Below are 12,352 nucleotides of genomic sequence, written 5' to 3'. Positions count from 1 at the left end.
TTGTTTATATTTCGAACTTTAAGCTTAAAATGTCTTCAAAAACACGTTTTTTGCGAATGCAAAAACGACGTTTTGAACACACAATTTAAGCTAAAAATACGAAACAGAAACAAAAAATTTAGATAGCAAAACCGTAAAGTTTCTAACGAAAATTATTTGACGAGAGTCCATGTACACAGCGATATGTTTAAACTTAAAAAAACATCTACGAATTGCACAATTTGGACGGTATGCACTAATCAACAAAATAACTAAAACAAATTTCAAACAATTCAGAAAAGCAGCAATAACGGCAGAAATTCATACAAAAAAAAAAAAAAAAAAAAAAACAATGAACATAACATTCTACAAAATAAGAACAAGAATAAAATAAAATGCACTTACCATGAATTAATACTTTTTCGAACAGCAGAAATACCAATTTCATACCACCTTTAACATGCTGCCATGTAATCACTATCTTATTTATATGACAGCCAGACACACTATCCAGAAAATTCACACTATGGTTCACAAATAAATAAAATAGCAATCACAAATCCCTACTTCTATCATGCACAGCCACTAAAAATAATTTCCCAGACCCTCTTTCTACATCTCCAAATACCCACTGCCCCTCAACAGGATGGCCACGACGATATTTCCTTTTGCCGAACTTCAGTTCAACAACTTCCACTATTTTATCTTTCTCCCGTAGCATCTCAGACACAGAGCATGACGCGAACTGATGAACTCCGAAAGATTTTTCAACGTCAACAGGATTGCCATACAACACGCAATCGTGCCAAAAACCACCGCAGAACACATATTGCCACATTTGGTGAAATTAGTTCGTATATCAGAGTTGTACCTGAAAAAAACATTACAAATAATTGCTTTGTCTTTGCACATGCAAATTTTTTGTCGTATAATGTTTTGATCATTTGTCACATACAATCAATTGATCTGAAACTTTGATTGTGGTTTATGGTATGGAAAGCAAGTAGCCCTTCAGCTAATGCTAGCTGTTCCTCCGTTAACAGTACATATTCCTTCATTAACAATACATATTCCTTGATGAGACGTAACAAAAATGATAGGACGCCACCGAGTAAATCTAACTCGTTACATTGCCTAATTTGGTTTACTTTGCATCCATTTTATGTGTTTTTTTATTATGTATTTTTAATTTCTTTATATTTGCTATAATAATTAATAAATAATAGATAATATATATTTTACAGTACATTTAAAATAAGAAATGCAGAAGTTTTCTAAAAAGCGTGAAATTTTTAAAAATCGGTGATACTTGGGACAGTCTTCCAAAAAGCAGGATTGTCCCACCAAAATCGGGATGTGTGGTCACTTTAGAATAGTGGTAAAAAAACGAAGAATGTGACTGAGACAGAAATGTCCAAAAGTTCCACTTATTTGAGTTATTAAAAAAATCAATCCATTAGCTGTCACCAAACAGTGCAGTTAATTCCAGTTACTGAGAAGCGTGTTGTAGCAATACACTCTTAACATCTGTGCTTTCCTTTAATGTAAACCTGCTTTTCATTTTTAATGACAAAGATATAAATTAACTATTATTGTTTTTTTTAATTATTATTTTTTTTTTTCCATTTTGGAAAAAAAAATAAAATTTGGACTTATCTTCTACTGAACAGCAATTGGTTGATTATTAGCTGTATTAGACTGGAACAAACAAATTGTATTAGACTGGATCGATTGCCTGTTGGAAGTTTATATTCGTAGCTTTCTAAACAGGACTTAGAAATCACTGACAGTATTTTTACAAAGCAGGTCAGATGGCGATTGCTTTTTAAATAAAGAGATGTCATTTCCTTCAGAAATTTGCGGAAACTTATTCACCTTGTCGATCAGAATGACTGTTTAATTATCATTTGTATTTGTTCCCCGCAATAGCTTAGCTTTTATGTACACCCAACTATGTAAGGTAGTTAAACAGGTTATCAAACAGTACTGATGCAAATTTAGTGGAATTTTTATCACTTTTCGTGTATTCAAAATGTAGATTTCTCTTTCCATCAAGTTTCAAAAGATAACAGACAATTAGTGGGATTGTTGAACTTCCTGATTATCCACATTTCTGCCGAAAATTCACTGAAAAGAATTTTTGAGCCAAAGCAGTATGTTGTCAAAGTAGTTTCAACCCGTGATCTTGACAAAAAAATTGTATGTGGCTACCCAGATATGCATTTAGCATATATTTGTTTTGGCCATTGTGCAATTTTGTAGTTTGCAGATACTAATTTTGTGCAATTTGTATGGTGGTAAAAATATATTTATGAATGCCTCTTGGTGATTTTTGGTGGTTGACCACTATCGAATGCAACTTAACGATGTTTTTGGGTGACATCTGTATGTAAGCACAGAATAAAGGACTCCCCCCCAGAAAAATTATAAAACTGATTTAAAATGAGTTCTGAAGAGAATTTTTCATGTCATCTGTGCGTGCTTACATGCGTATGTATGTATCTCGCATAACTCAAAAACGAGTATCCTCAGAACATTGAAATTTTCAACTTTGAAAACATGTAGAACTGCTATAACATGTAGATGTGCACCTCCTATTTTGGTTGCAATTGGCCACACTAAAATGTGTATAAATATATGTGTATATATATCCACTCTGTTACTTGGCTCAGTGAACTCCGTTTTTTTTTTTTTTTATTCTGATATGTTGTTAAAATGTGCATTTTTTTAAAAAAAATGATTGAATTATGTTGTTCTTATGTTCAGATTAAAGTTTTTATGCCTTTAGTTAATTTGCATGCAGTAGTGGTAGAATTGTCAACAATTTAGAAGTTGTTTAAGTGCGATTAAACCTTGTGGAACAGCCACATTTGTTTACATTTGAAGCATATACTTAGCAGAATAGTGAATTAAGTCAGTTCTGCACCTTCAGTGTCTTTTTGACGAGCTTGACCAAAAGTAACTCAGTTTTGTGCCCTGAAAAATCTGCCTTCTTGCCCACTGGCCGAATTGCTTGTTTTTGCATAGAAACTCTTAACCATAAAAATTATTTTTTAAAATTGTTTTAACTGTTTATGGTGTTTTATGTTTTTCCATATTTTTCAATTTTTAATGAAGATATTTTGTGTTTTTATGTATTTTTGCTTTACTGTGAAGTGAGAACTGAATTAATTGAATGAGAAATATATCTCCAGTTAAATACTAGGAAATAAGTTTAAGCAAAATGTAGCAAAAAAATGTGTATAATTGTGCCACTTGAGTTAGTAGCTAGCTAGATCCAGAGCTGCATATTTAATATTGTAAAATAGATAAAGACAAAGTAGTGTGCTTATAAAAACTTTTTATTTATGCTTGTTTTTAGATCTACATTATATCAATACTACCATTTAGAATATCGATTTTAACTAAGAGAATAAACTGAAAACCTGTCTTTAACAAAGGTAAAGGTTGAAGAAAATTGGAAAGAGAAGGGTATATTTTTTAAGATAAATGGGATGTACTTTTCTGGTGCTACAATAAAATTGTACATTTTGTTTGTAATAAGGGAATATCAGTTCGAAACAAATATGTCACCATAACTAAACAAATCATAAAAGAAAAATCTGAAATGCTGGAAAGGAATGAGGGAAGAAAAGGTTTCTGAAATCAGGTTTACAATGATAAACTGTTATAGTGAAGGAAATAAATCCAGTCAAGTAGTTCATGCAAATTTTATTCTCGCACAGTTTGTTGCAAAACAATAAAACTCATTTACTGATGCCCTTAAAAAAATCTTTGAAACTTCTTTGTCCTGACAAACAATAATTATTTAAATATAACAGTTATAAAAATAAAAATAAAAAAAAACCAACATTGTAGTGGAATGTGTTAATAAAATTGTTAGTGATTTATTAACATGTTCTACTATCATGCATATAGCAACAGGTCTACTGATGCTCATGGGCAGTCATAGCATTGTCTCGAAAGAGGTAAATGAGTGTAGTGTGTTCGTTTATGATTCATCGAACTCAAGTCATATTTCAAAGAAATATTATATGGCAAACAAAAATATCTTTGCACCCAAATGGGATGCATATCAAATTGAATGTTTACCAAGGTACTATTGTATTAAAAAAGCTCAGAAATCTGGCAGTTGATGACAGACTGACGAATTCCAAAATTTAATGACTAGTAAAAATTTCAAATTGAGGTATTCAAAAGATCTAGGAAACAGGCTGAGAACTACTAAAAGTAAATTGTTAGTGGTGAATTGAAAAATAAGACAGTAACTGAAATTTCAAAAGATTAATTATGGTAGGCTAATAAAAATTTTTTGGGGAAAAATGAACAAAATTGAAAAGTCTGAACCAAATGCCAAAATTTGCATAAAATTCAAGAATCAATATATCACTAAAGCTAATAAAAAAGGAACATTAGTTATGACTTTAAAATGCTGTTATTGTTCTGTATTACCTATATCAAACTAGAATTTAATTTTTGCTTAAATTTAACTTTCATATTAGTATTATTCCTTTTCATATTTGTTGTTGACTGTTTGTGTGATTTTCTGCTCCCTTTTTACAGGCTCACTATCAGCAACACATGTGGGTCTTCAAGGATTATGGTATAGCATTGATGAGTCGTCCAGTAAGTTTAGCTGTTCCATTCTGAATGCTTAATCAGTAATTCCTTGGTTATTGAAAAAATTGCAATCAGGTTTCCAAATAGTATTTTTTTTTTTTTTTTTTTTTTTTTTTTTTTTTTTTAATGATGACAGGATAACTTTTGAAACAGTAATCTCTTTATTGATGATACATGTAGCAATGTATATATATATATATTAATTCTGATATATTCATAATCTAGTTGCAGCGAAAAATAGTATCTAATTATCACCATTATTACAAAAATCTCCAATGATATTCACAACTTGAAATCAATATGCAGATCGTAATATCCAAAGTAGTAATTATACTGTCCCTTGAAATTTAGATTTTGCATTTTTCTGATATCATATAAATCCTCAAATTTCATTATTTTTTCTCATTGCCATTATTCATATTTTCATTTTTTTTTTCAAACCTTTTTTAATTTAGATTTCAGTTCTTGATCAATATCATTTTTTCAAACTGCAAAGGAATTGATCTTTTCTTCACTTAAAACTCACCTCCTGTCTGGCTTTTACAGTTAAAACACATCTTTCCATTGCAGCTACTGAACTGTAAACAAAAACAAGGAAAAAAAGTATTGTAATGCAACCCACTTATTAGGATTTGTATCTTTCAAAGAATTCTTGCGAATATATGAAGCAGCTTCTTTTGCTATTTTGACCACTTTAGAAAAAAGATCCTGTAAGTTTCACAAATGTATGGTCATCTGTTAAGGTGTAGTATGAGATTCAAATGTTACATATTTGGGATCCAAGTTAATTTATCTGTATTTTTAACTTCCCATTGTTGTGACAGAAAGTGGTTTTGAAATTAGACCTTCAGAAAGAAACAGGAATAAAGAAAATCATCTTATTTAGATAAATGTTCATAAATATGTTGAAGGATTAAAAAAAAAAAAAATACTGTGTTAATGGCCAACTAAGCAACATCACTGAATACTAATTTTAAGGAGTAACATCCAAAATATAATATATTTTGTTCTACTGCTTAAATGCAGAAATTACAAACATGCATCTTTCATGTTCGAATTGTTTTCATATATCTCTACATTGATCAAACTAAAGACTTTTTTTTGTTCAAAAAAGTCTGTCATTGACATAATTACCACGTATCAATCAAAAACAAACATTAAAAATCAGCTTAAATTGTTAAAAATGTTTTGCAGTACTAGTTTCAATAGTTTTTTTAAACTTTGAGGCTTATTTTTTGCTTCCGTTTTTCCATGTGGTGTGGTCGCCATTTTGTGATTGATTGATTTCGGTAAGGTCTTTCCGATTTTTAAAGTTTGATTTGTGGTTTATATTCTTTTAAATTTTCTTATTTGATTTTTTGCTTTGCTTAGCTGAGGTCTTGATTAGTGTTTTCCAATTTTTTAAATTTGATTTATAGATTTTCCTTCTGATTTTTTTTAAATTTGATTTTGTTCTTTTACTTCTCTGATTTGTTGCCTCTAGTTGCAAATATTTTGTTTTGTATACATTTTGCATTGTTCCAAAATTTTGTGCTTTTTTTTTGTAGTTAGTTAAATTAGTGTAATTGTTTTTTTTTTTTTTTTTCATTATTTATCATGCCTTCATCTATTAATTGGATTTAATTACATATTAAATGTAATAAAAAATCTTCCAATCGTGTTTAAAAAATTCTCTTAAACTGCAAACTTGCCTTGCTTTGGTCCATTATAAGAATTACACATCAACAGCTATCCAAAATTGAACTTGAGCTATATAAGCTTCATTTGGAACTTGCTAATTCATATCCAAAATTCATTGCCATCGAACATAACTCCTGGTTTTGAACTGAGAATGCAATTAACTGTCATAAGAACACACTTGCTTTCAAATTCCAAAATCTTCTTTCCCAGTCTTCCAATTTAAGTAGTTCAAAAAATTTTCCCATGGTAAACATTAAACCAATAGTTAATATTTTTAGTGTTAGTTTAACAGAAAAACAAGAGAAAATTCTGAAATATAATTTTAACTTCTCGCAAATTTCAAGACCTTCGATTCCAAAGATTGTGGCTCCTATTGAAAAAGCTTTCAAATTCAGAAAAGATTCAGACACACAGAAAGAAATGATTAGACATCTTATCACCCATAATGTGAAACTCAACAATAAACCTTTGAAGCCAAACCTAAATACAATTTAAAGAACTACATTGCGTGAACTTCATTCGAACCCAGATACAGTACAAAGTCCAAAATTCGGACTCGTCGGGACTTCGGTGATTCCAGATAATAGATCATCAGTTTAAATCTAGTAAGATGACATGTAGAAATTATAAAATTAAAAATATGAAATCGTGATTTATGAAATAATGAAGTATTTATGATCTAAAAGGTATTAAAATTTAAAAAAAAAAGCTTAATATTTATTTGTTTACCTTATTAAACATTTCTTTCAATGTAAGTTGTTTTAAGTTACTTCGTTTTTTGTGCTAATACTTTCTCTTTAATTCTGTAGACAGAGATAATCTCTTGTTCAGTTACATTGTTGAAGTCCTGCAACTGCTGTTTCAAGAATTCCGACTAACTTTTCAATCGAAATTTTCTCGTTTTCAGTAACTTCTCTGTCACTCTCGTCACTATTGGTAGCAATATTTTCTGGATCTAGAATCCATACTATAGATTTCTCCATTCATTTAATTGATTGATCATTCATAAGCATTGTCATCACAATGAAAAACTTGTATCATCTTCATTTATTACCGCTTCTCCACATTTCTTTACAAAATCTGTTAACTGGAAAATTTCACCTTTGTTTGCGATATTAGAAAACCTTTAAAATTAGCGACTGTCATCATCAAATTTAGCTATCCTTCACTATACATATTTGGCTATGCATCATGAGCTTGGCAACTAACGACAAGTTGTTTTGTTAAATTTTATCTTGCTTCTATCATACAGTGAGAATATTAAGACTGAATTGTATTAGTTTAGTTATTTATTATATTTATGTCTATTTCTTGCACATGCTTAAGGCTTATCAGAGTTCTGAATAAATAAATTCCCACATATACTTAAGCTTTATTGAGGGCTGTCGCTAGATATCTTAGTCTTTGTGGGTCCTAAATTCTGCGACTCGGCACGGCTATACGAGCCCTGGCATTGGTTCTGGGTTTATGCGAATAACAAATCAGTTATTCTTAATTCAAATAGCCCTAAATGTAATCTTTCTATGAGTATCATTAACAGTATCTATTTTTAGCATATGGAAAAAAAGTTTTGGTAAATTTTTCCTCGTTGACATTTTTTAATGCTTTTAACTGAAATCTGTAAGGATCGCCAAGCGTACTGTCAACATAAAAGGTTACCGCACTCCTTTATTATTCAAATACTAACATAAAAAATTGTTTAGGCATCGCTACATGAATCATTACTCAATTTGTCATGTTTGATAAACATGCAGTAATGAAAGGAAAAGTATAATCAATAATGATTCACCAAGATGGCGTCAGATCAATGATGTATCTATGTGGAATGTTTTGGTCTGAGATGTGTGCCAAGCAAATACATGGCAACAGAGTGAAATTACTGATTGTACAAATTTATGCTAAAATGATTGTTTCTTCAGGAAGAAGGTATTTTATTTAGTGTCGAAGTGAAATTAAGAATCGGGACTCTCCAGATATTTTATTATGTGCGGAGGGGGAAATTAAATGCACATGCATAAAGCCTATGAGAAAAATTTTGTTGGTGGTTTTGAGCTCCGGATTTTAGATCATTCCGAATAATGGACGTCCGGATTTCGGACTTTGTACTGTATTATCATTTCAAAGGCTGACACAAGATAGTCGTCATGAACAAGAACACTTACATTCATGGTGTCACTAAACACTTAAACGAAATACCATATATTCTGATCCCGAAAGACCCTTCACCTTCGGACCTCTCAAAAATAAAAACTGTGATCAAATTTTCACAAATCCTTCCGACCCACTTAAAACTATCACTTATCTCATTTGTTGTGAATTGTGCCAGATTATATGCTCTTCCCAAAATTCATAAAAGTGGTATTCCTTTCTGCCCTATTATATCAAATTTAAGTACTGCTTCGTATCTGTTAGCTAAATATTTAGTTTCTAGTTTTTCAGCTTATTTTGATTATAACATTCACACCATAAAAAATTCAACAAAGTTTGTAAAAAAAGTTAAAAGTATTTCTCCCCCAAATTTCCTCATGGTTTCTTTTGATGTTAAATCATTATTTACCAATGTTCCAGTGGAGGATGCATTAAAATGTCTAAAAACTAGACTTCATTAATTTCATTTCTCCTGCATCGAAATTGATGAACTAATTTCACTTACTCTGTTTGAAACAAATGCATTTTGTTTTCCAAAATAAGTATTATAAGCAAACTGAGGGAATAGCCATGGGAAGTCCTCTTAGTCCAATCCTTGCTGATATCTACATGCATTATTTTGAATCAAAATTATTTGAAACTTTAAACTTCCCAGTTTGGCTCTACTACATTGACGATACATTTACCCTGTTTGATGGCAATGAAAATGATTTAAATAATATCCTTTTAATAATGAATTCCATTGGTTCCTGCTATTCAGTTCAGATTTGAACTTGAGACATCCAGTTCACTTCCGTTCCTCAACATTTTGGTCACACGTAACATATCTGACTTCAGTACTACTGTTTACTGAAAACCTTCATCGATTTGCCTTCCACCACACTTCAAATCGTGTCATCTGACGAAAAAGAAGTTAGCTTCATTTTATTTCTTTGTTTTCTGAGCTGTTCAAGTTTGCTCCTCCATATTAGTTCTTGATTAAGAACTAAATTATTTAAAAGCAGTTTGTGGCTAGATTGGAGATTATGGTCCAGTCATCAAGTGAAACAAAATCATGCCAAATGTGGCTTAAATACGAATTAATGCTTTCCGATCATTTATTGCTTATTGCAATTTCTTAAATTTCATGATAAAATGCTTTACTACAATTTGCTACTATTTTAAAAATGGTATATGATATTATGAAAACTTTTAATATTGTGTATCCTATAAAATACATAGTTATTAATTTTCAAATACTTGGGTAAAGAGCAGAATCGTCCACTTATTTGTTTGGCACTTTTTACAAAAGTAAGAAGAATTGGATTTTTTTCAATTTTCTTTGTCTTTTTAAGTGAAAATAGGTCGATGTGTACATGGATAAAGTCAAAGAAGTGCGCAATTCCATTTTTGTGCAATTCTGGGAGGTTTTTTAAGTCGATGTGTACATGGATACCGAGTATGTGCAATTCTTAAAAACACGCCAAGCAGTGGGTGGTTCTGCACTTTCCCCACTTTTTCGTTAGTTTTTTTCAAGTCCTGTTTTAGATATTTTTGCATGTTTACAGGTTGTTTAGATATTTTTGCATGTTTAGAGGTTGTTTAGATATTTTTGCATGTTTGCATGATCTGTTTTTTGCATGTTTACAGAATTAATTCAAATTCGCAAACATCTAATATGGTGATATGATTAGTTAGCGATTTTCTAAAACGCGTAAAAACAACCGATTTGGCAATTTTTTTAAAATGCGCCAAACTGGACCGTAATATCCAGTTTTACCGCAATATCTTTTGACAGGGGCTTTTCACCCAACATTATTAACTCTGCAGTTACAAAATTCTCATCAGAATACATCAAAAGATACAAACCTGTTTTAGGCGATTATAAGAACTGTGTTGTCATTCCTTTCTTTTTCCATCAATTAGCTATAAAATTGCACATATTTTGCAGAAATTTAAATTTCGGGTTGTTTCCTCTTCTATCAATAAAATCCCTAGTTCCATGCTTAAGGACTCCATTCTGTATATGAATTCCTGGGATATTTACAGGATTCCTTGCCAATATGGTTTAATTTACATTGGTTTAACAAAAAGAGGCTTAAAATTCCGTGTTAAAGAGAACAGAGGCATATGTTAGGGAAAAGTAAACACAGAAATCCACTGTTGCTCAGCATTGTTGGAATGAAAATCACACTTTCCATTTTTCTGCTGCCAAAATTATTCAAAAAACCATTTTCCTCCATGGGTGAATTAGATTTTTTAGAAGTGTTTCACATCCAAAAAAACATTTCTGTTGTAGTTAACAACCCCAATTGCAATCCATCTTTACCTTCAGCCTTTAAAGGTATTTGTTTTAGTTTTTCTTATTTCATCAATAGATGGTAGCAGTAGCTTAACCTTCTGTCCAACTTTTCTTTTCTTATCTCTAGCCTTATCTTACCTTTCTTCACCCTTCATTTCGTTCATTTGCACTCAAGCAGCTGAAGAAGGTAGTTCAAAAAATTTTAGAAACTAGTACTGCAAAATTTTTTTAACAATTTAGGCTGATTTTTAATGTTGGACTTTGTTTTTGACTGTTATTCAGCATTATTTTTGATTGTTTATTCAGTGTGATATTTAAACTAAATTATCACTTACCACCGACTTAGTTCTGGTAAGGTATTGAAGAACTGCCATTAGTCTATGGCTGTTGTTAATGGATGCCATTATTTATTGCACGTTGAATGTTAACAAAATCTGACTCGGTAATATTAACATTTATATTTAATTCTAGGATGATATATATTTTAACATATATTCACTTATACACAATCACATTGCATGTAGTTACAAGATGAGCATTTTTCAGTTCGCAAGTCAGCATGAGTAAAAATCAAGAAAGTCATATTACAGCTACGATAACATCACGGAGGGAAAGAGAGGTGAGTGCGTGCTTCACCGACGGCAGCCAGGAACCGAGTAACCAGTTCGAATTTTCCTCCAGAGAGGAAGAGGGAGAAAGCTGGTAGCGCCCTCTCACGGGGCAGCAGACAAATAATAATAATAAAGAGTTCTCCACAATATTCCCCCCAAGTACCAAAGGTACGATGAAAAAAATCAGTTCACAAATATCTGGTGTTGAAGCGCACATGTCTTCCCGATCGTGTGATGACTGGTGGAGCACTGCGAGGAAGCGTAAGGTCGGTCGAAGGAGGAGTATCCGGAGTAGCAGTTGGATCCGGGGCGTCAGGAGGATCGCTGGTCACAGGAACCTGAGTGTTTGAAGCTTCGAAGAAAGCAGGCTTCAGACGATCTATGCTCAGGACGGTTTCCTTGTCGCGCACGAGAATGGTGAAATGCTTATTGTTACGTGCACAGACCTTGAAGGGTCCATTGTATGGAGGAGTGAGTGGTGGTTTGACCGCGTCGTTTCGCACAAACACGTGAGTGCAAGTGCTCAGTGCGTGGTGCACGAAAGGGGCAGATTTGTTGTGGCATGAAGTAGGAGTCGGAGACAGCTCCTTCATCGCCTCTTGGAAAGTCTGGACAAAGGATGCTGGATCGACTGGAGCAGAGGATGGCTGAAAGAACTCAGATGGTAATCAAAGGGGTGTGCCATAGACAAGTTCAGCGGATGTACCTGCGAGGTCTTGCTTGAAAGAAGAACGCAAACCAAGAAGCACAAGAGGAAGTGAAGTAGTCCAACGGGTGTCATTACGGCACTTCAGGGCTGCTTTCAGGTCGCGATGTAAGCGTTCCACTAAGCCGTTGGCGGAAGGATGGTATGGTGAAGTGCGAATTCGGCGTATTCCAAGCATAGATGTCAGAAAAGCGAAAAGGTGTGACTGGAATTGTCGAACTTGATCAGTAGTCACAACTGATGGTACACCAAATCGTGCAATCCAACCGGTGATGAACTGTCGAGCCACAGAGTCAGCAGAGATGTAATGAATGGGAAAAGCTTCAG

General features: G+C 32.4%; 1 protein-coding gene across 1 annotated transcript in view; it reads left to right on the top strand.

Annotated features, from left to right (window-relative positions):
• LOC118198971 (F-box only protein 22-like) overlaps nucleotides 1–12,352 on the top strand; it is a 34,753-nt gene that overhangs the window by 8,597 nt on the left and 13,804 nt on the right. Inside the window, exon 2 of the mRNA XM_085813277.1 lies at nucleotides 4,543–4,605. Coding sequence (XP_085669403.1) covers nucleotides 4,543–4,605 — 63 coding nt within the window. The remainder of the gene's footprint in view (nucleotides 1–4,542; nucleotides 4,606–12,352) is intronic.

This window comes from Stegodyphus dumicola, chromosome 3, assembly GCF_044657685.1.
Source record: "Stegodyphus dumicola isolate Sdum_Otavi_A_Nest chromosome 3, ASM4465768v1".
NCBI classification, from domain to species: Eukaryota; Metazoa; Arthropoda; class Arachnida; order Araneae; family Eresidae; genus Stegodyphus; species Stegodyphus dumicola.
Note: the sequence above shows the minus strand (reverse complement) of the source record. Positions and strands in the feature narration are given on the sequence as shown.